We start from the raw sequence: 24,741 nt of genomic DNA, 5'->3' as shown, positions 1-24,741 counted from the left end.
TGGCAATCCTTCTGCCTCAGCAATCCTGAATGCCGAGATCACAGGTGTGCACCAGCGCACCCATCAATAAACACACCCAAACAGTTTAGTTCCCGCCTGCGCCGACACCACCACCACCACCACACACACACACACACACACCCTACCCCCCACCCCACCGCCAGTTTTTCGTAACCTGAGGTTCACATTCTAAGGCCAAGGAAGGACTAACCATCCCTTCCCAACAGAGTTAAAGCCTTGAGGTCTTGGTGGCTAATAAGGATTGTCAACTTGGCCAGACCTGGACTCACCTGGAACAGGGGCCTCCACCCAGCCTGCTGAGGGGTTCCCTAGATTAGGTTCATGGAGGTTGGCAGACCGCTCAAAGTATGGCTAGCACCAATCCATGGGACACCATTCTGGATTACATAAGGAGGAGAAAGCAAGCTGAACCCCGCATCCATCTCTCTCTCTGCTGACTGACACAATGTGTCACCCCAGGACAATCCGGGACATCTTCTCCAGGCCCTCCATGTCCAATATTTCCTCCTGGGTTGTTTCCAGTTCTCACTTCTCTTGGGTATATTCATTGTAACAGACACTGTGTTACACAGAGACACTTTCATACTCCTGTGCATTGTATCTTGACTGTTTCTTTTCAGTTTTAAATACATTTATTGTTTATTTATTTGTTTGTTGGGGGTGGCTTGCATGCATACGGAAGTCAGAGGACAACCTGTGACAGTTGGTTCTATCCTTGCACCACATGGGTCCCCAAGGATTAAACTCGGGTCCTCGGGCTTGGCATCAGACACCTTTATCAGCTCAGCCAGCTCACCAGTTTCTTTAAATTGACTTTTTATAAAACCTCATTGTAAGTATCAAATACCACCAGATGATACCACTAGATGTCATTCCTGTTTTTTTCTGATAATGTTAAAATATTAAATAATTTTAAGTATTAAATTATCTCATGTGGCTCTTAAATCCACTCCCCCATAGTTGTTTAGTGCCCGCAGTGTGTAAGTCTAAATCATTATCCCATAATAGGCAAGCACCCTGTCTCTCCTCCAGGGATATAAATCACAGCGATATAAACTCAAGTTGCAGCAGACACAGGGACACACCTCTATGCTCAATCCTCAATGTGCTGAGGCAAGGAGATCCATGATCTCAAATCCAGACATAGTTAAAAATCAAAAACTAACGAGAGCGAGGGAGATGACTTAGCAGGTAAGAGGACGCCCTTGTTGAGCAAGCACGAGAACTTGAGTTCAAATCCCCAGCATTCCCATTTTAATAAAAGACAGATGCAGCGGTACACATCCTAAGCCCAGCACTGATGGGGGAGGGTACAGGAGGAAACCAGACGATCTCTGGGTCATGCTGGTTGCGACCCAGCTCCAGGCTTTGGGTGAGACCCTGCCTCAGAGGAGTAAGAGGAAGATGACCGAGAAAACTCAATGCTCACTTCCCGTCTCCCACGCAGGCTCAGATAAGTGTACCACACACACATGCACACTCACGCACACATGCACACATTCACACACACATTTATACACTGCACACACTCACACACACATGCATGCACACACACAAGCACACTCACTACACACATTCACACACAGCATACTCACTGCACACACTCATATACATGCACATACAATGACACACACATATATGCATGCACACACACAAGCACACTCACTACACACATTCACACACAACACACTCACTGCACACACTCATACACATGCACACACACATGCACACACAATGACATACACACATGCACACATGCACACACAGACTTGAATGCACATAAATGATTTTAAAAAAACTGTCACCTTCCATTTCTACAAAAGGCAGTGACATGTGGGTCTTTAGATCCACATTCCATTGCCCTACAACCCGACTGAATGCTATTCCAGGGGGGACAGGGATCCCCAAAGCTGTGAAGCAACAAATGTGTAATGGAGGGGAGTAAAGGGCATGGTCGAGGCCTGACACTGGTCTCCAGAGTATGAGCTGCTGGAGTTACACCGCCTATAGCGACCACAGGGTCTGCACGGGAGGCGTCAACCAACCACAGAACAAAACGACTCTTTGAAAGAACCCTGTGCAGAGCACAGAGCCCTCCTCCCTGCAGATGTTATTGAGCATCCCAGTTTAGCAGCCACGCATGCTGTAGTAGGTTTTGTAACTAACCCCGAGCTGATTTCATGTCTGGGAATCCCATGTAAATGCAATGAGGTTTTTACAAGTCACTGAGCATCCGGGATGTTGGAATGTCCCAAATCTAAGACTCTTTGAGCATTTCACATGACAGCGCGGGGATGATCAATCCTTCGGGGCATGCAAACTTGGTTTCATAAGCAAACTTATTCAAAATGTAGTATAAAGGGCTGGGATGATGGCTAAGTCCATAACCTATTTGCTTGGCAAGCATGAGGATCTGAGTTCAATCCCCAGAAGCTATGTTAAAAAAAAGTAAAGAAATGCAACCAGGCATGGTGCTCCATGCTGATAGCTGTGGAGTGGGGGTGAGGTGCAGAGGCAGGTGGATCCCTGAAGCTCGCTGACCAGGGGCTGATTTGGTGAGCTCCAGGACAGTAAGAGACCCTGCCTCGAAGATGTAGATGACACATGAGGAACCACACCCAGGCTGTCTGTCTTACAGACACACACATGCATACATTCACACAAATAAAATAAATAAATGAGGTAGAAGGTTGCCTTCAAGCTGTGTGTTTAAGGGACATATAAGATACGAAAGGATTTCATTTTTAGACTTGAGTCCTCCGAGACATCTCACTGTGCACTGTGCACACGAGACTCTGAAAAACTCCAAGTCTGAACCGCCACCCACCTTGTCCCCGCCCCGCTCCGGATGCAAGCATCCCAGACGCAGGACATTCAGCCCATGCTGACTGCCTCTCTTGTTGGCTGTGAGAATCTGTCAGCTACAACATGCCAAGGATCAGGCACACCTCACACTCAATAACTGTTGGGTTGAACCCAGTGACACATGTCCCCATGGTCACAGGTTCTAGGTACAAGACTCCGTACTGCTATAACTGGTTACACAGGAGGCTGGTGGGTGTCACCAACCCGTCAGCACATCCTGCCTATAGAAGGGGACAAAATCACGGCCAGCTGGATCCTGATATGAGCTTCTCCGTGACTTCAACCGCAAACTTAACCTCCTGTGACTCCAAGATAAAGCAGAGAGACTTTCTAACCCAGCTGAAGGAGCCTGGGTGGCAATCTGCACCTACCCAGAGGGAGCTGTGGTAGAACACTTGCCTGCCATGGCCAAGTCCCTGGGTCCAGATCGTCGCATCAGGAGGCAAAAAGCACAGCTACATGGCCACCCATGGCCACCTGGTCTACATATGCCTGCTCAGTCAGAGACCAGGGTGACAGCCACGGATCTGTGTCTCTCTCTACTTCCAAATCTGATTCTCATATTGATTCACCTGACAGTATTAATTTCACGCCTGAATACCATGTCTTGTTTCCTCAGAGTCAAATCCCGGGCCTGGGATTGAGAAAGGGGCATTTATCAACACTGAAGGGCAAGCGGAGGACTCAGAACTTCCTATGCAGAGCAATAACAAGGCTCAGCAACCAGTCTCCGCAGAAGCCCCTGGGAAGTGACGACCAGATGGGATGCATGTTCCGAATCTCTGGATCCTAAGCCTCCTGAAAAACACCAGTGACTGGAAATCACCAAGAAATTCTGAGGCACAATGTTTGCAGTACAAGAGGCCCTGGGTTTGATCCCCAGAGCTTTGGGGTGAAGAAATGAGAGAAAGAAAGGAAGATGGAGAAGGAAGAAAGAAGGGAGGGATGGAGGGAGGAAGAGAGGGAAGGAAGGAGAGAGAACAGGAGGGAGGAGGGATGGAGAGGAGGGAATGAGGGATGGAGGGAGAACAGGAGGGAGGGGGGATGGAGAGGAGAAGGGAAGGAGGGAGGAGGGATGAAGAGAGGGAGGAAGGAAGGAGGGATACAAGGAGGAAAGGAAGGAGGAGAGATGGAGGGGAGGAGGGATGGAAGAAAGTTGGGAGGAGAGATAGAGGGAGTACAGGAGAGAGGGAGGGAGGGCAGGAGAAAATGTTGGCAGGAACTGAGCAGCAAGTCAACAGGACAGGACTTTCAGGAGAAGCCTCAGGTAGAGTGAGCCCCTCCCTCCCTCCCCAGTGAGAATTCGCCCTCCTGGCTCCTCTGGCACTGGTGGCCGAGCAGCGTGGCTGTGACTGGTGTGGGGGGACCCGACATCCTCAAGTGAACTTTAAACACGTGAGGAAGACTCTTCAGCCCTGGGACCCCAGCCAAGACGGTTCTCACGCCCACTGAATGAGTCTCATCATGGGGACCAGAAGCGACGCCAGCACCGGCCCTGGACCCCAGGGTCCCTCTAGTCCGTGTCAGAACAACACCAAAGGAACCGCTGGGAACAGGAAGCCGGGCTGTCGCCCCACTTCGGCTCGCCCTGTCGTAATTAGCACCGCGATCCGTAGGTGTGAGTCGCCGAGTTTAAACACTTGCACATAATTAGTTTTCTAAGATAGACAAGAATCTCTCTCCCGAAACCTAATTTACATAATGGATGGTTCAGAAGCACAGGGCCCCGACGCAAAATCGGAGTTAGCAGGAAAGAGGAGTCGGGTTTGATCGCGGCCAAGGCGGGTCAGTGGTTCTGGATCCTCCCAGCCTGGTTCCCCTCGGGCCAGGGAAAGCCTGAGCCATGGGCCTTACGGGAACACAGGGTTCTAAAGTAGACACACACACAAAGAATGTTCTAGCCGGTGGCAGTGGCGCACACCTTTAATCCCAGCACTCGGGAGGCAGAGGCAGGTGGATCTCTGTGAGTTCGAGGCCAGCCTGGTCTACAGAGTGAATTCCAGGAAAGGCGCAAAGCTACACAGAGAAACCCTGTCTCGAAAAACCAAAAAAAAAAAAAAAAAAAAAGGATTTGGAACAAAAAGTTACAATATATACATTCATGTATTGTGTGAGTGCACATGTGTGTGCATTAATGTGTGTAAGTGAGTGCACGTGTGTGTCCGTGTATGCATGCACTCGAGCACACGTATGTGGCAGGGGTGGAGGCGGGATTTCCTCATCACTCTCAACCTTCGCTGTTTCAAGGTCTTGTTGAGCAGAAGCAACACGGAGCCCTAAAAATAGTTGCTTGCCAGGGAGCCTGAGGACCTGAGTTTGATCCCCAGGACACATGTGGTGGAAGGAAAGACTGACTCCCAAAAAACAACTGTCTTCTAACCTCCACATGCATGCTGTGGTGTGCGCGCACGCACGCGCACCCGCACGCACACACGCACACACACACACATACATAATTGATAGATTAATTGATTGATTGATTAATGTAATTGTTTGAGGAAAGGAAAGGCCGCAGGACAGACCTCCATGCCCTGTCTTCTTTTATACACTTCCTGAACATTTTTTTTTCAGAGTTGAGGAGCGAACCCAGGGCCTTTGCACTTGCTAGGCAAGCACTCTACCACTGAGCTAAATCCCCAACCCCCTTCCTGAACTTTTCAAGCTTCCTCAGTACCCAGCATTCCTCTGGGTGAACAGACACTCCTTTTCACACGCGCATGTGTCTTCGGTGACACCAACAAGTAAATTTTAAAAAGAAGGGAGGGAGGGAGGGAGGGAGGGAGGGAGGGAGGGAGGGAGGGAGGGAGGGAGGGAGGGAGGGAGGAAGGAAGGAAGGAAGGAAGGAAGGAAGGAAGGAAGGAAGGAAGAGAAAAATGAAGATGGCAACGTTCTCTTGAGGCTGTAGACAGGAAAGTGACGGCCCCGCCCACCACATTGGTCCCGCCCACCACCACACGGCCCCACCCATCACAGGGCCCCGCCCACTCGAGTCCTCCTTTGTTTACTGTTTTCTTTCCGGTTTTGTTTTTACAAGCTCTCCGGTGCTCAGACCAGTCTCGAACTCCCTGTGCGGCCGGCGGAGGCTCTTATTGACCTCCTGACCCTCTGCCTCCTGGTGCTGGGGTGACAGGCGTGTGTCACTACATGTGGTTTACGTAGTGCTGGGGGTCAAGACCGGTTCGTTCTGTAGAGGCCCGAGAGAGGACTCGGAGCCGCCCAGATCACACGTTTCACGCCACCCGTGTGCCAAGTGCCACCCGTGGCTGAAAACGCCAGACTTGTTTGTATCGGATCCAAAGCCTCCCAGGTTGCACACTAGAGAAGTCACGGAGTCGGCAGCTTTGGGGCCTCCCTTCTCACAGAGTGACTGTGACCTCATGCTCTGCCTTACCACCGTGCCAGTTCCCATGGAGACCGTGCCGGCAGGGGGAGGTGTGCCCTCTCACCTACTTCCTGTGGGGATCATTCTAGAACCAAAGCTGCCCTGAGTAGTAAGAGCTCTCAGAGGGGAAAGCAGGGCAGAAAAAGCATATTCATGCTTGGGTGTATAGGTACTTGTGTGTATGCATGTGTGCATATATGTGTTTGTGTGTATGTATGTGTGCTGTCCTTTGCATATGTGGGTATAAATGTGTATGTATGTGTGCACATATGTGTGCATTCATTTGTATATGTGTGTGCATCATTTGCATATGTGTGTATATGTATATAGGCGTGTGTGCGCTCATTTGCATGTGTGTATGTGTATATATTGTGCACATTCATTTGTATACGTATGCATGTATGTATGTGTGTGCACTCACTTGCATATATGTGTATATGTGCATATATTGTGCACATTCATTCGTAGGTGTATGTATATATATGTGTGTGTACTCATTTGCATATATGTGTAATTGTATGTATTCATGGGTGTGAACAAGTCCCACAGAAGCAATCCTGACTCTTGCACCACACCATATTTCCCAATATATTCTCCTCTACGTCCATCAATTTCCTCTTTCCAATGCTGGTCACAGCCCGTGAAAACTGACATCGCCATCTACTAATGGCTCCTAACCTCAGATGTGAAATCACGAACATATTCCAACTGACAGGAGAGCAGAGCGAGAGTCCACACCAAGATCCCAAGGACACCACCCGGTGGAAGCCAAGACCAGCTCCAAACACGCTGAGCACCACCGGCTCTTATCCCCCCAGATTCATTGTTAGAGCTCAGTGACCACAGTTCCTCTCCTTGCTGCTTTTCCGATCCACCAGATCCTGATAGGGAATCCCAGCGCCTGTGAAGGGGCCGGGTCCTGCCGAAGGAGTGGCTTTGGTGTGTCAGACAAAGTCAAGGTCTCCTGGAGAAAAGCTGGCCTTGAAAACACAGAAGGACAGCCTCTCGTGTGCAGATAAAATGCCATAGGTTGGGGATACAGAGATGGCTCAGCGGTTAAGAGCAATGGCTGTTCTTCCAAAGGACCAGGGTTCAATTCCCAGCACCCACATGTTCACTCACAACCATCTGTAATGAGATCTGGCGCCCTCTTCTGGCATAAAGGTGTATGTGCAGAAAGAGCACTCGTACATAAAACAAATAAATACATCTTTTTTTTTTTTTTTTAAGTTCCATGGGTCGCCTGGGGCCCCCACTCCTAGACAAAGAACTACAGATAACTAAGGCATGCTGGGAGCAGAAGAAATAGTCTTCCCCAGGGAAGAGCACACCAATCAGTTATCCAATACCAAATGCTCAGCTCTGAAAACTTACACATACAGGTAACATTGTATGGACTCAGCAGGCATATTTATATATTTAGGAATATATACATATTTTTTAAAGAGATAGACGCCATGAACTTAGGATAGAGCAAGGGGGATCAGGGGTGCATGGGAGGATTGGAAGGCGAAAATGCTGTAATTATATTTTAATTTCAAAAGCTAAAAAATATTTCTTTAAAAAAAAAAATGCCATCGGTCCAGACACTCTGCAGGCCGATGAGTGAGAGTCACTTCAGAATTCACACAGGGATGGTGAGAGGCAGAGCCCAGGCCGCTCTCCACTGTCCTTGGTAATTTCACCACCAGCCTTCCTGGGACTCCCTCCCACCACCTCACCTCAGGTCTCCACGCCCCAGCCTCTGTGGATCTCATGAAACCATGACCATCAACTCGAATTCTGATGAGAAAAGCCTCTTTCGTTTGCTTCAACATCTGAGGGGCCAAGGGATTTTTGTCTCCCAGGCCGGGTTCCCAGCTGCTGGAACAGCCTTCATCCAATCGCCCTCTCCTCTCTACGGCACCTCAGAAGGGAGACGACCTCTCCACCAGGGCTTAAGACAAACCACAGCCAAGACCAGCTGGAAGCTGTGTTTATAGATAAAGTTTTATTGGCGCACGGCCTCGCACATTTGCCTACCTGCTGTGGACAGGCTGTTCTGGTTGTTGGGCAGTGACAATACAAACCCATGCGGCCGGCACGGCCAAAAAATATTTGCCATATTCACTGCCTGGCCCTGCACAGTTTGTGAACCCCTGGATGACAGGACCCTACCTCTCTTGTTTGTGGCAAAAAATGCACTTAACATGAAAATTAACTAGGGGATGCAGTTTTCAACGTAACCTCAAAGGCGTTAAAACGCTTCCCGGGTTGTGTAAATGACACCACCAACCGTCATCAGAGAATTTCCTCATCCCAAATTCTGTACCCGTTGAATATTGCCCCCCCCCATTTCTCTCTCCCTAACCATTCTGCTTCCTGTCTGCAGACTCGGCTCCGTTACATCATAGCAGATGTCAGAAGTGCCCCCCCCCTTCCAATGCTGCTGAATAATGTTCCCCTGTGTGCAGAGGCCCTGCCTCACTTCCTCACACACCTGCTGAGTGGCACTCAGGGGGTCTCTGCCTTAGGGGTCATGAGTGACATCACTCCTTGCCTAATTCTTTGGTGTGGTCTCTGTTACGTGCCCAGCCCCCATATCCACATGGGGCCTTCTGCCCCACCCTGGATGTCAAAGACCTCATAAAGAACAAAGAGTTACCTTCATAACCACACTTTACGTTGACGCTGTGTTGGAATGATAATGATTTTTGGTAGAGTCATATAGCTTATTTTTAAAAACTCATTTTAATATGCCTACCGGATACTTCAAGGCTACCATGTAACTTTTACCTATTTCTGGGGCCAGCAGGAGGGAGACCCTGCAGGGGCCAGCCCCCTTCTGCCTCCATCCAAAGGATAAGGATTTCTGACTCAGTGGGCCATACCCAATCCTGCCATTGTGGCCCAAAAGTACTCACAGACAACACTAACCGGATGGCTTGCCTGCGTCCCAGTGAGTCTTATCTACTAAAATGGGCCACAGCTTAAATTTAGCCCCAAGCTGTGATATGCCCTACCAACCCTCAGAAATATTAAAGACCATCCTGTGAAGAGTAATTGCCAGCTCCAGAAAATTCCTCCCAACCTACTTTCCCGGAACACACAGCGCAAAGCCAACTTCCGTTAACTAGACCCACAGACACACACGACCGTTTGTCTCCGGCTTCCTCGGAGGAGCAGCTCCCCGGGCTTCGGCCACCCCAGAACACCCACTGACCCCACTCACTTGGGTGTGTTGGCCTCGTCTACACGGTTCCCGAGCTGGAACTCGTGGGATTTGCTCCTGTGCAGGGCTGTGAAGCCGGGAATCAGATGGATAAGTTTCCGAGAGGAGGGTGGTGGCGTCCCCGGAGGTTTCAGCTTGTTTTTCCTCCTCATGGGTGGCGTGCCAGGAGGGGTCACGGTGGTGACGATATTCGGGGTGCGAGGCGGGGTGCGGACTACGTGCCGCTGCCGGGGTGACGGGGGCAGGGAGCGGTGGCCTGATTCCAGGGGCGGCGGCGGGCACAAGCTCTGGTAGGCATCCACGGTGAGTCTGTCCACGTGGGTGTACACAGGGGTCCCGGGCGTAGGGCTGGCGTGACAGAAGGGCTGGATACATTTGGACTGGACCCTGGGGCTCTGGGAGAGGTGGGTGCGGATCCACGGGCTGGACTCCGGGGGGCACACAGGGTTGCTGTCCTGCCCTGGCTCCGTGGTGGGCCACTGGATGATCCAGTCTTGTTTGGAGAGATTCCCACCTGGGTAGGAGCAAAGGAACAGAGAGAGACACGCATAAGGAAGGGGCAAAGGGGTAGGCTTGCTGTGGACAGAGATCCACCATCCACTCTTCACCACGCCATGTGTCTCATCATGCATATCTGACGTCACAACAGGTGAGTCTTTTTTTTATTTTTTTCCGGAGCTGAGGACCGACCTCAGGACCTTGTGCTAAATCCCCAAAGTTGTTTTCCTTTTTGTTTTGTTTTGTTTTGTTTTTTGTTTTGGGGTTTTTCGAGACAGGGTTTCTCTGTGTAGTTTTGCACCTTTCCTGGAACTCACTTGGTAGACCAGGCTGGCCTTGAACTCATGAGATCCGCCTGCCTCTGCCTCCCAAGTGCTGGGATTAAAGGCGTGCACCACCACCGCCCAGCAGGCAGGTGAGTCTTTATATCGCTTGGAGAGATGCAAGTAAGCCAGAAGAAAGGAGGTGGGCTCACCTGGGCAGAGATCCGCCACCCTCACCTTACCACATATGCATCACACCACGAGCATCTTACATCATCACAGCAGGTTACACTCAGCACAATGTATCGTGTGCACCTTTACACAGTCTGCACACCCTTTCACACATCATGCCACGACACACAGATGACCGCACATGCAGGTTACATCATATGTACACAATGCAGTATGCAGCGCACATCCTCTGCACCCGATGTGGCGTACAGGTCGCGTTCTATGTGCCTTACAGCACACACAGGTCACCTCATGGGTCCAGTGTACCACATTGCATCAAATGCACCTTCCAACATATGCACCCTACATAACGTGCATGCTCTGGCACCTGCACATTAAGTAAATGACATACATGTTGCCGCCATGCACCTCAGGCCACACACACCTCATGCTATGTGCACACACACACCTCCTACACACCTCGTGTTGTGTATCTATCACCTCGATGTACCTCACACTTTGTGTTGACCACCTTGTGTGTGGCTCACATGGTGTGTTCACACATCCTTCATGCTATATATGCAATGCATCACACACACCTCCTGTTGTCTGCACACACCTCATGCCCTGTGTACTGCATCATACACACCTCATATCATAAGCACGTCCCATCATAGGAACCTCACAGCACATACATGATCTATGGTAGACATGCTGCACCACACACATACCACATCATATACGCATCAGACCATAACACATTAAAGCATACACATGTCACCTCACGTACCCCTTACTCCAGACACACACTGCCCATAAGTACATTATAGCATAGGCATGTTTCATCAGATGCACATAGACCTCATGTTCACTATGTCCGATGCTCAGTATACCACATGCACATCAGTACACACATGTGCTACATCACAGGCACATTTGTAACATCCGATCACACCACTTGGCCCTCACAAACAAAACTGAAATCTCCCTGCTTTCCCCCCACTTAGCAGCCTTGCCTTCCACTGCCTCATGGCTGCGAAGCCCACACCCCAAAGACTTCACAAAGCAAATCAGTCAGTCCCTGCCTTTTATGGGTCCCAACATCCAACCGCGTCAGGGTTTGCTCTAAAAGATTGCCAAGGGTGCTGCTTGCCTTAGTCACGGTTTCTGTTGCCGTGAAGAGACACCATGACCACAGCAACTCTTACAAAGGAAAACATTTGATTGGGTGCAGCTCACAGTTCAGAGCTTTAGTCCATTGTCATCATGGTGGGACATGGCACCGTGCAGGCAGACACGGTGCTGGAGAAGGAGCTGAGAGTTTTACATACTGTTCAGGCAACAGGAAGTGAGCTGAACTAGACCTAGTGTGAGCATAGGAGACCTCCAAGCCCGCCCCCATGGTAACACACTTCCAACAAGACCACACCTCCTAATAGTGCCACACCCTGTGGGCTTTGGGGGGGGCAATGACATTCAAACTACCCACCTATGGAACAATCTTAATACCTGACTCCAACACGGACCCAAGACTTGATGGGACAAGCAGATGAGTTCCTGGAGGCCTTTCACGTGGTTATGGGGAGGGAAACAGTGTGTGGTAGTCAGTGATGGTGAGTGGCTAACAGATGGTCCACACAAACCATGGCCACAGCATTGCTGCATGAAGGAGCCGAGGACCCACACACAGAGCTCAGGTGGGTCTCCAGGGATTACAAATAGACTAACGTTAAAGGGCTCACTCTCTGACTCCATTTCCACAGCCTTACGGGGAACAACTCTTTAGACATGATTGGCAGATGCCAGAGGTGGGGGTGGTGGTGAGGGGATGGGAGGAAGAGATGTGGCTATAAAATAGCAACAGATGAGAGATATACCATTCATTATTTTGACAGTGGTATAGACATGGGAGTCCACTGTGGAACATTATACAGAACGGAATGCACACTCACATGCACCTCAAGCACACGTGCATGCATACACACAACGCTGGGCACGTCTGGGCAAGATCACTGGGCTGCATCCGTATCAGTACCCTGGTTGTGCATCTATCATTTAGCAAGACGTGACCATTGACAGAAACTGAGCGAAGCCTTCCAGGTACCCCCTATGACCTTCTCTTACAACTGTATGTGGCTCCACAGGTACCCAATGAAAATCGTCAGTCAGCCCCAGTGACACAGCAAGTCCCTGTCCCAGACCACCAAAACCAAAGCAAACAGTTCCGTTAAGAAACTGGAGGGCGGGCTGGAGAGATGGCTCAGCGGTTAAGAGCACTGGCTGTTCTTCCAGAGGTCCTGAGTTCAATTCCCAGCAACCACATGATGGCTCCCAACCATCTGTAACGAGATCTGGTGCCCTCTTCTGGCCTGCAGGGACACATGCAAGCAGAACACTGTATACATAATAAATAAGTCTTTAAAAAAAATAAATTAAAAAAATAAAATAAAATAAAAAAAAGAAACTGGAGGGCTTGGGATGAGACTCAGGAGTAGTGCTCTTGCCTAGGATGTTTGAGGCCCTAGTTTGATACCCAGCACCACGAAAACAGGAAGGGGGGAGGAAGGACAGATGGAGTCAGAGGAAAGAGGGGAGTGAAGGAGCCTTCCTCAGGATGTGATTAGGGAATGCCTCGTTGTGGGATAATCTTTTTGTGCACTGTGAAGATGTGTCACTGATTGGTTTAGTGAAAAGTTGAATGGCCAATAGCTAGGTAGGATTTCCAGGCACAGAAGAAGATGGGAAGAGAAAAGGCCCTGGGGATGCCAGGAGACACAGAGCAAGCAGCATGAGCAATACCGAGTAAAGGTAACTGAGCCACATAAAAGAACATAGATTAGCCAGGCGGTGGTGGCACACTTTAATCCCAGCACTCAGGAGGCAGAGGCAGGTGGATCTCTGTGAGTTTGAGGCCAGCCTGGTCTACAGAGTGAGTTCCAGGATAGGCTCCAAAGCTACACAGAGAAGCCCTGTCTTGAAAAACAAAACAAAACAAAAAAAAAAAAGATAATTTAAGTTATAAGAGCTAGTTAGAAACAAGCCTAAGTTATCAGCCGAGCTTTGATAATTAGTAAGTTTCTGGGTCATTATTGGGGAGCTAATGGACCCAACAAAAAGTCCGATTACAATGCCCCGCCCCAGGAGACCACATATCAGCTGCTGAGAACAAGAAGGGTCACCATGCCAACAGTGAAGAGCGGTGCTCCAGGCTGAGGGACCAGTGGGGACAGAAGTCTGGGGGCAGGAAGAGCTGGTTTGCTGTTTCATTGTCTACTTTTTAAGTCTTCCAGAAGTTTGTCAAAAAGAACAGAGCCGGTCTCAAAGGCAACTCACAGTAAATGGACGTGGATTGGGTTCTCAGCTAAATGCTGCATTGAACAAATGTAAAGAGCAGATTTGGAAGACACAGACCCTCGGGGAGCGACATGTGGCCTGGCTTCAACCTCAGGACCGAGCTGTAAGAGAAAGGACCCAGCAACGCCACAGGTGGGCCTCTTTACCCCAACACCCTATTTGCAAACAAAGTCCGTGCGGATGGAATTGAGCTGAGCTCACTCTGGATAAGGTCATCCCTGATCGGCCATAGCTGTACGAAGAGGGGAGGGGACAAGCTTGGTGGCAGGAGGAGGCTGAGGCAGGAAGATCACAAGCCTGGTCTACACAGCCAATCCCAGGCCACCTGGGCTACACACTGACACCCTGTCTCAATATAGAGAGGATGCAGAGGCAGAGTGATGTTGGAAGGAGAGCCTCGTGGGATGTAGCAACAAGCCAAGGGATGCGAGGATGCTAACGGTCACCCACCAGATCCAGGGGAGGGAGGGGCGGGGATCAGACCCCCAGAGAGGGTGGAGCCTAAGCTTTGTTGCTTAACTCCAAGCCCTGGGGTCTGTGAGTGTGTGGACTTGTGCTAGTGTGCTCTGTTAAAGCACCACATCCCTAGTAAGCCCCCCAGGGGAAGGATCCATGTGTGCTAAACACTGAGGAGGAGTTATTAAAGCTGACATATCACACCATCTTTAATCCCAGCACAGAGGCAGGCAAGATCTCTGTGAGTCCCAGGCCAGTCGGGGCTACACACAGACAGACCCTGTCTCAAAAACAAACAAACAAACAAACAAACAAACCCTGACACACACTGTATATCTCGAACCCCACTGAGGAGGATCAGGAGTTCAAGGTCATTCTTGGCTAAGTGGCAAGTTCGAAGGCAACCTGAACTACCCATGTTCCTGTCTTAAACAAGAAGGGGTTGAGAGCTGGGTATGGAAAGATGAATGAATGGTCAAAACAGGATATTGCTGTCATGAAGGACGCAAGTTCAGTTCCCAGCACCCACATGGGAGGCTCACAACCATCTGTAACTCCGGCCCCAAGGGGATCTGACGCCTTCTTCTGGCCTCTCAGGGCACCTGCACTCTCGTATACATCCCACTCAGACACAAATACATCATTTAAAATATAACAAATAGGAGGGAAAAGAACGTTTGGGAGACGGTGGCTGACCTCAGGTTCTCAGAGTGAGGGGATCAGTTGCTCTGTCTTCCTGGAAGGCGGGGTCACTGGCCTACTTAATCAAGTTTGAGATGAGTGAGAGGATTTGATCAAAATCCCTTAGTAGATGGAGATCAATGCCTTCACACAATATCCTGCTGCTGTGTGGGGACCCAATGCTTCCCAAGACCCACTGTTCCTCCAAAGACAGACAGACAGACACTCCACCGGGTTCAGGGAGTCGTCCTCTTGAAGTATTTCTTCACAGTTAAAAAGAGAAGGAAGGAAGGAAGGAAGGAAGGAAGGAAGGAAGGAAGGAAGGAAGGAAGGAAGGAAGGAAGGAAGGAAGGAAGGAAGCCCACCCCACCCCCCAGCACATTCTCATCCCAGGCAAATCTGCTTCCTCTCCACACCCAAAGGCTCAAAAATCAGAAGTTCGGGACCCAAGAAGTGCTTGCGCACAGTTTTATTTCATTATCCAAACTGCTCAGCCAGCAGAGCCGACTCCAAAGCAGAGAGGCTTCAAAAGCGCCTCGATGATGGGCTGTATGCTATCAGAACCCCCCACTTTTGATCCTCTTTTTAATAAAGTCTAAAGGGAAAAAAGGTAATTTTTCATTTTAAATAGGGAAGGTGTGGTGGCATGGGCTCCGGGGTTATTAATCGTCACCCTTGCCTCCTGTCACCCGTTTCTGGAAAAATCGTTTTATTTCAAGTCTTGAGATGGGCGGAGAGAAGGGAATAGATTTTAAAAAATGAAAGGTCTGAGGACTGATTAAAGGCATTTCAAGGCATAGGGTGTTTTTTTTTTTTTTTTTCCTTTTGACATTCTCTGATAAGGGACTGGAGAAGTAAAACGCCATTCGAGAGAGAGAAAATGATTTCAGAAAGTCTAGGCAAGTGTCTGACTGCTTTGTCCCGTTCCATTGAAACCATATAAACAGGCAAATGCATGAGCTTAGAAGTTGTCTGGATTTCAGAGCCAGCGTCACGCACGCCTCAGCCCTTCAGAGGCAGCTGCGAAGGGGTGGACCCCACCCTCACCATTCCAGGATTGCCTACTGGGGCTTGGAAGTCCCCTGCATATTTCCAAGTGCTTGCTGTTTAAATCATTCTAACTTGCGGCTGGGAAGCAGGATCTGTAGATACAGCTTGAAGATTTTTTTTTTCCAGACTCACAGTAAGTTAAAGAATAGAAACAGCAGCGGCGACGGCGGCTTCTATGATTATGAGTTAAGCAGCCCTGATCCAAAGATCTAAAAGACTCCAAAGTCCAAAACGATTATGGGGCCACCATGAAGCACCAAGTGGAAAATTCCATGGCTGACCCCATGTGACCAGCTACAGGGCAGACGTGGGCACACTAAAAATACTGTGTAAAATTATTCTCCGGGGTTACAGAGATACCTCAGTCCATAAAGGGCTTGCCCCACGAGCATCAGGCCCTGTCCTCACTTGCTTTTAGCTGCTAGGACCAACAACACCACAACCAACCCGGGGAGGAAAGGGTGTTATTTGCCTTACATTTCCCCCATCACAGTCCAGCACTGATGGAAGTCAGGGCAGGAACTCAAGCAGGGCAGGAACCTGGAGGCAGGAACTGAAGCAGAGGCCATGGAGGGGTGCTGCTTACTGACTTGCTCCCCATGGCTTGCTCAGCCTGCTTTCTTATATCACCTAGGACAGTGGTTCTCAACCTGTGGGCTTCAGCCCCTTTGAGGGGGGTTACATATCAGATATTTATATTACGATTCACAACAGCAGCAGTTATAGTTACGAAGTAGCTACAAAATAATGTTATGGCTGGGGGTCACCACAGCATGAGGAACTGTATTGAAAGGGTCGCAGCCTAAGGAAGGTTGAGAACCACTGGCCTAGGGCCACCTGCCTGGGGGTGGCACCACCCACAGTGACCTGGACCCTAACACATCAGTTAAGAAAATACCCCACAGACATGCTCACAGGCCAATCTAATGGAGGCAGTTTCTCAACTAAGGGTCTCTCTCCCCAGGTGACTCTGGTTTGTATCATTTTGACTAAAATTTTTTTTAAACATTTATTTATTTATTATGTATACAGTGTTCTGCCTACATGCATGCCTGCAGGCCAGAAGAGGGCACCAGATCTCATTACGGATGATTGTGAGCCACCATGTGGTTGCTGGGAATTGAACTCAGGACCTCTGGAAGAACAGCCAGTGCTCTCAACCTCTGAGAACAGCCAGTGCTCTTAACCTCTGAGCCATCTCTCCAGCCCCCATTTTGACTAAAATTAACGAGCTCAGGATCTGATCACAGAATCCACCTATAAGCTGGCTGGGTATGGTGGCCCCAAGGTAATCCCAGCATTGGATTACCGGATTCCCTGAGCAAACTGGTGAGCCAGACTCAACTGAATAGCAAACTGTAGATTTAACAAGAGACTCTGCCCAAGTAGATAAGATTAAAAAAAAAGATGCCTGAGGCCAACCACAGGGCTCTCTACCCATAGATGTGTGTACACATGAGAGAGAGAGAGAGAGAGAGAGAGAGAGAGAGAGAGAGAGAGAGAGAGAGAGAGTTATTAGCTCCTATTATTATTAGCCACTAATATTTGCTGAGCATATACTGCGATCATAACCCTGACAGCCAAGTTCATTAAATAAGAAATAAGAATTGCTTGGGAGATTGTCCCAGCATGCTTCTGGCCATATCTTGCTTTTCCAGGGATGATCCGATCTGATGGCTGCAACCACTGTTGGACCCTAAATCAGAACAGGCTATGAAGTACCCATGGAGCTACAGAAGGTGGAGCCTCATTGGAGGTCACTCAGGGGTGCCCCAAAAGATGTACCTCAACTCCAGCCTCTTCCTGTCCCTTCTTCCTGGCCTTGTCCTCTGCTCTGGCTGCCATGAGGTGAGGGGCTCCACCCCACCTGCTATAATCAGACCCTCAAGCCTGCACAGCCGGTCATTCACCCACTGAATCATCTCCTCAGCCCCACAGAAGGGCTTTCAAGTGTGATGCCCGCTGGCGTCTAGGATGTCCACAGTGCTGTGTCATGGCTACCTCGACGGAGGGAGTTCAAGATGAACCCCGTACCCAGAACTAAGCCTTGTCCCCATCAGCAGTCAGCCTCTGTTCTCTTTGTCTCCCGCCCTTGACAGCGAGGACACGGCTTCGCGTCTCTGTGGATTTGCCCTCGTGGGATCTTTCCTATCGGTAGACCATGCCATGCATGGTGATTAGGGTCTGGCTCAGGCTGCATCATTTATTTACACTGCAGCACGGCCCACTGCTTCCTTCTCATGGCTGAGGTCGACATTGGCATCACAGCTTGTTTCTCTACTCAACAGCCATTGGACGCAGCACACTGTGTTGGCGTTCGCAGTGTTGTGGGGAACGTGTAGGAACCAGCATCTGTGTGGTTATCTGTTTCCAACGCTTTGAGCATAAAGTAGGAGTGGAATTTCTGGGCCAGGGGGTAATGCTCTCTAACCACCCTAGAAACCACTGGACCATTTTTCTGACCGGCTGTGCCACTCTTCATTCCCACCAGCTTCATGCAGTGGTTCTCACTTTTTCCCATCAGCTGATCTCATCATTAGCATCACCATCACCACCACCACCTCCACCATCACCACCATCATCAGCATAATCACCACTATCATCACCATCAGCAGCATCACCACCATCAGCAGCATCACCACCATCAGCATCATCACCACCATCAGCATCATCAGCATCATCACCACCATCAGCAGCATCACCACCATCAGCAGCATCATCACCATCAGCATCATCACCACCATCAGCATCATCATCAGCATCACCACCATCAGCAGCATCACCACCATCAGCATCATCTCCATCCTGGTGGGTGTTTAGCAAAGCACGTTTATTGGTGGGCACAGCAGCAGACGCTGGGTGTTGACTCTGGCCCAGGCTCCTCCCTGCCTCCTCTCCCCCCTCCCACCTTACTTCATTACACTCTCGTTATAATCCTGTGAGATTGGAGAGGAAATTAAAGCTCTGAGAAAAAGTCCAGTCACTTGTCTGAGGCTGAGATCCCACTCAGTTCCAGGGGTCTGATGGCGGAGCCTGTTTCTTGGTTGGGACACAATATCCACCATGTCAGAGTCAATCCTCTCAGCCCCAGGATCACATATCCAAAATTGGAAACCTATTTCAGCCGGCTTTAGTGTGTTTCCATTGCTGGATACTTGGATCTGATGTTGGAGATCCAAGACGTGTGTCGTCAGATAGGGAAACCGAGCCTCCAAGGCGGTGGCTCTCAGCCTTCCTAATGCTGCACCCCTTTAATACAGTTCCTCATGCTGTACTGACCACCCCCCGGACCATAAAATTAATTTCATTGCTACTTCATAACTGAAATTTTGCTACTGTTATGAACAGTCATGTAAATATTTTTGGAGACGGAGGTTTGCCAAAGGGGTCATGACCCACAGGTTCAGAACCACTGCTCCAAGACACCCTCCCCCCCTCACTCCACCCCCCTGCTGCCGCCGCCCCCCACCACCAATCTAAAAAAGGCTTGGTCCATCCATCCTCCTCCATCCCCACTCATTCTCACCTGTTTCTGCCCATCCTGATCTTCCTCACCCATCCTCACCCATCCCCACCATCCTCACCCATTTCTTCCCACCCCCACACATCCTTATCCACCCCCGCACATCCCACTCACCCTCACCTAAGGCAAAGGCATGGCAGCAGGAAAGTGCACTAACCACTCACATCCACAGCCAGGAAACAGAGAGAGGTGAATACTGGAGCTCAGCTCGCTTCTTCCTTTTTATTCAGTCCAGGACCCCAACCCGTGAGACGGCGCAGTCCGTACTGGGGGCGGGGAGGGGGAAGGGTATTCTCACCTCAGTTAACATAATCTAGATAATTTTACACAGGCATGTCCAGAGGTTTGTCGCCAAGGTTACTCGAGTTCCTGTCAGGTGGATGGTCAGTATGAACCATCACACATATTCTAAGAGCTACAACATGTAGCAGTGGAGTGTGACCTGGCCCCATCCCAGCTGGGAACATGTGCATCAAAGACCGGAAGGTTCCACCACTCGGTATGTGTAACTCTTGATTTGGGATGATAAATACTTTTCAGAAAGCTTCTAAGTTCACACCTGTAGACTCCGCAAAGGGTGAGAATTGGCTGTATGCGGGTGTCTTGTGTATCATCCATCTTGCTGGCTGGACTCGTTCTCAGGATGTTATCTGGACTAACATCCCCACCTCCACCCTGCCCAGGGCCTGCCACCCGGAGTTGCAATTCGCACTTACTTATATTTATGTATTTGCATATAATTCATACTTCTTCGTCTTGATGTATAAGTCAGATCTTGTTTCAATATATATTTGACAACTGAGTCAAATGGCTGATTTGAAAGAGCCACAGATTCAAGTTGTCACAACGCTACTGCCATCTGATCATTGTGCTCCTTAGTGGTGGGGATCTGGGCCATGACCACACAGATGTCCTGACACTCACAGACCCACACAGAACGTCAGCAAGGACTTCCATGCTCCATGGTCATAGCTTTGCGATCACAGAACAATAGCAACAATAGCAGAGACTTCCTCCTCCTCCTCCATCACCAGCTCACAGAGAGACCGTTCTGTCCTTCTTAGCAAGCTCCACACGTGAGTCCTTTTCTTTCCTTATGCTGTCAAAAATGTTTGTCTCTCCACTCACAAGAAGCTTCATGGCTTCTCTTAGGCATGTCCACTGTGCCAGCATCACCGCAGTTTTGCTTTGGGGGTCATCTCATTCAGTACTAAAAGTTGCTTGAATGAAAGCGCTGCAGCACCCCCACAGCTGATTGGATAACCAAGAGAGCATCCAAATAATGAATGGGAGGGTAGCACACACATCGTGGTCACTCCAACAGAGGATGGATAAATGAATAGGACTTCTGAATGACTAACAGGAGGGTAGCACACACATCGTGGATACTCCAACAGAGGATCGGTAAATGAATAGGACTTCTAAATGACTAACAGGAGGGTAGTGTATGCAGCACAGACACCCCAAGAACAGATCAGATAACCAAGAGAGCATCTAAATGACCAAGAGGAGGGTAGCATACACAACATGGACTCATCACACAGAGGAAAGCTCCTCATCCCAGACAGGCGAGCAGGATGACTCAAGGCTTTCCCGTGTTACTCAGAACAATGTGCAACCTAAAACACGTGGATGATTCAAGGATTTTTCCATTGAACATTTCTGACCGTAAGTCACTGAAACTGCAGAACACAGAACTGTAGGTGAGAGGGGATCACCTGTACCGCCCATTTTTTAATTTAGGAAGAAAGCAGAAGACCTTACCATAGACAGAACTCCACTCACGGCAGACATTCCCAGGTGGCTAGCCTAGAGACACGGAGGCCTGGGAGCTAGAGATGGAAAAATGGTGTCTATATTTTATTTCTGCCTCCTTTGGTTTGCATCCTAAAGACAACTGTGCCTGTCCACATCCAGCACTCCAGACAGGCTGCCACACAGGCGTCTAAGCAGGGATGTAAGGGCATTAGCAAGGGGATCCTGTCCAGCACAACACCCATGAGAACCACAGAAGAAAACCCATGGCCGGAGGAGCCAGACTGGAAAAGGCTAACCTCTGAGGCAGGGCTAATTCCAGAACGTTCCGTCAGTCTAATGCTCTGCCTCCCTTGAGTGACACACATTATATTAGTTCTCCAACTGCTCGTGTCTGCAGATTCCAGAGAGCTGAAGGCGACATTAGACGGCCTCGGGTGCCTCAAGGCTCGCTATTTTTATCTCCAGATGAGTGGCAGGGAGAGGCTTTCCAAACCCCTTTGTCTTCCAGCTCACTGCCATGCAGCTTCAGCAGGGCCACCACATGCCCCTGGTGGCTCAGTTTCCCTCCACAGACAGCCCCAGCAAAGTGCCCCAGCCCAGTGTGCCGGGAGTTCAGTGTGTTGGAATGTATCCACACTGCCTCCACCCAGAGCCAGAAGGGATGTAGGCGACTCCAAGGGGAGAGAGTTGGATAAACCTGGACTAACCTGTTTAATGCCTTCCATCGACCACAGACCCTTAGCAGCCACAGGGGACTTTTTAGAGGACATCTAGATTCAGCCCCTCCCTAGATAAGGTCTTTTGGGGACACAGAGCCCAGTGGGGCCAGAGATCTGAGTTTGAATCCCAGAGGTTGACCTCTGGCCTTTACACACACACACACACACACACACACACACGCACGCACGCACGCACGCACGCACGCACGCACGCACGCACGCACACCAATGACTCTGGAACACAGCATGCTGGGCCAGCAAAAATGGCCCAGTGGGTAGAGGTACTTACTGCAAAAGCCAAGTGATCCAAGTTCAGTTCCTGGAACCAACATCAAAGTGGGAGAAGAAAACCAACTCTACACATGTACATTGGCATACATGCTCCCTCCACAAAAATGATAATAACAATTTCTTTTAAAAAAAAAAAAAAGCAGGATGTTTAGGAAAGAACGCAGGTATAAGCCCGTTTTAACATATCCTCGCTTGTGCAAAGCATCTGGGACAGTCAAATGTATAAGACGGACTCTGTTCTGCCTGGGACTAGGGCAGGGGCTGATCTTTGACTAGGGTTACAGTTTGCGCTGGGTGTGCTGACATACCTGGAGTCAGAGGCAGGAGGAGCAGGGGTTCATGGCTATCCTCAGCGACCTAGTAAGTTGGAGGCCAGCCTGGGCTACATGAGAACCTGTAAAAGGGATTGAAAGGGATTTCTGTTTCTGATGATGGAACATTTCCAGGAGAGATGGCGGGGGTAATACCCCAGCCATGTGACTGCTCTTCACGCCGCAGAATTCACTCAGAATGGCGAAAATGACATGTTTCATGATGTATTTTTACGGCCATAGGAATACTTGGCAGTTGGATTTGGTTTTTTTTTTTCTTTTTAATATAACCACTAAAACATCTGAAATGACATAAGTAGAGTCGTGATCTTCCTGCTGAACACAGGCTGTCAAGGACAGACCCAGAAGAGGTAACAGAAAGTGGGAAATCCCACATTAATTAGTTAGTCACAATGTCACCGAGCGGAAGTGGAGACCAGACCGTCTTCCTGGGAAGATCCCTAGGAGCTGCGACTGGAGGATGAGTGACAGTTAATTAGGCAAAGAAGGAAGAACAAGTGTCCAACCCGGAGCCAACATGTCCAAGGAGGTGACAGGCTGGAGAAAAACCTGAGAGCCCCTGGGCCGGAGCACAGACCGTGGGGTGAGTCGAGGGACTGGATCATGGGGACCCATAGGCCATGGTGATGAGGACTTATGCCAAAGATGATGCCACATGCAGTCTCACAGTCCCAATGACCACCTCAAATAACACAAAGCCTCTCATCTCTGAGTGGCGAACCCACCACACACCTGCAATCAGACTCCCAACCCCTGGAGGTCAGAGGTCACATCCTGGAGCTTCCTGTCTGTTCCTAACATCTCAGGTCCGGGCACAATGTTGGCACGAACTGGACCTGGAGGAGCAAGTTCCCAAAAGCCACTCCCTCCCGGCTCCCCACCTGCCACTGAGGCCCCAGCTTCCTGAGCAATGAGCTTCAAAGGCTATTTTTAGAACTTCGTGCCCCAGAGCCCAGAGATAAAGAACAAATGTGTCTTTAAAAGTATCCCTCTGGGCTCACGAATAATTAAACCTCTCTAACTGATAAAAATCACAGAATGGGGCAGAACCAACGTGTGTAGAATTCAGCGACACAATATGTCACGGTCCACATAATTCCGTCCTGAGTGACGAGCCCTAAGGGTGGCCTGATTCGGGAGTTAGGGTACCACACTTGGAGGGGCCCATCAGAGCCACAGTATGTGCACCCCAAAAGTCCAAGTACTGGAATCGTGTTATTCAGAGGTAGCGCTTTGGAAGGACACAGTTTGGACATTAAACGTCTCCCTTCCCGGGGCTGGAGAGATGATGGCTCAGCAGTTAAGAGCACTGACTGCCCTTCCAGAGGACCCAGGTTCAGTTCCCAGCACCCACATGGCAGCTCACAACTGTCTGTAACTCCAAGATCTGACACCCTCACACAGACACACATGCAGGTAAAACACCAAGGCACACACGTGTGCACACACGCGCGCACGTGCACACACACACACAAATTGTCTCCCTTCCCAAAGACCCATGTGTTAAAGGATGGGGTGGGAGGTCAGCTAAAGGGCCGGGCCGAAAGAGAAGTCTTCAAGTCCTTGGGGAATACTCTCCACAGAGATTGTGAGGCCCCAGTTTCTACCCCTCTCCTTTGCTTCCTGCGAGGGTAAGTAGTTTCTGCCACAGGCTTCCACAGCAACATGCTGCCGTACCACGAGTCTAAACGTACGGGCACTGGCCCGCGATGGACGGGGAGGGTCAATCCCAGACAGTTGTTACGGTGAACAGAAAGCGGGCTGATGCTGGCGGTAACCAGGATTCCAAGAGGTCATGTGATAGGACCCATGGCTTCCCAAGAAGAGGGAACGAGATGTGGCATCTCTCCGTGGCACACCCGCTGCCATGCTGGACCACGGGAGCCTTTGCCAGGGGTTCACAGATGCAAGCGATACCTCTTGGGTGTCCCAGCCTTCAGAACTGTGAGACCACTGTTTTCTTGAGGGGGTGGGGTTGCTGGGAATTGAATCTCGGGTCTCCTGTATGCTAGGGAAGGACTCAGCACTAACCCAGATGAAAAAGTAAAAGTTTGAACCCAGAGCTCTTTCCCATTATGTTTGCTACAGAGGTGATTAAGGGGGACTGGGGGGGGGAGGCACCCAAACGGGTAAAATCAAGGAAAAGCATCCAGTGAGGTGGAGGGC

General features: G+C 49.9%; 1 protein-coding gene across 2 annotated transcripts in view; it reads right to left on the bottom strand.

The window, feature by feature from the left end:
- Positions 1-24,741, bottom strand: part of Ksr2 (kinase suppressor of ras 2) — a 382,435-nt gene that overhangs the window by 224,205 nt on the left and 133,489 nt on the right. For both annotated transcript variants that reach the window (XM_015997400.3, XM_076561093.1), the window contains exon 4: positions 9,480-9,993. In XM_015997400.3, coding sequence (XP_015852886.1) covers positions 9,480-9,993 — 514 coding nt within the window. The remainder of the gene's footprint in view (positions 1-9,479; positions 9,994-24,741) is intronic.

This window comes from Peromyscus maniculatus, chromosome 23, assembly GCF_049852395.1.
Source record: "Peromyscus maniculatus bairdii isolate BWxNUB_F1_BW_parent chromosome 23, HU_Pman_BW_mat_3.1, whole genome shotgun sequence".
In the NCBI taxonomy this organism is placed as follows: domain Eukaryota; kingdom Metazoa; phylum Chordata; class Mammalia; order Rodentia; family Cricetidae; genus Peromyscus; species Peromyscus maniculatus.
This window is presented reverse-complemented; position numbering and strand designations above follow the sequence as displayed.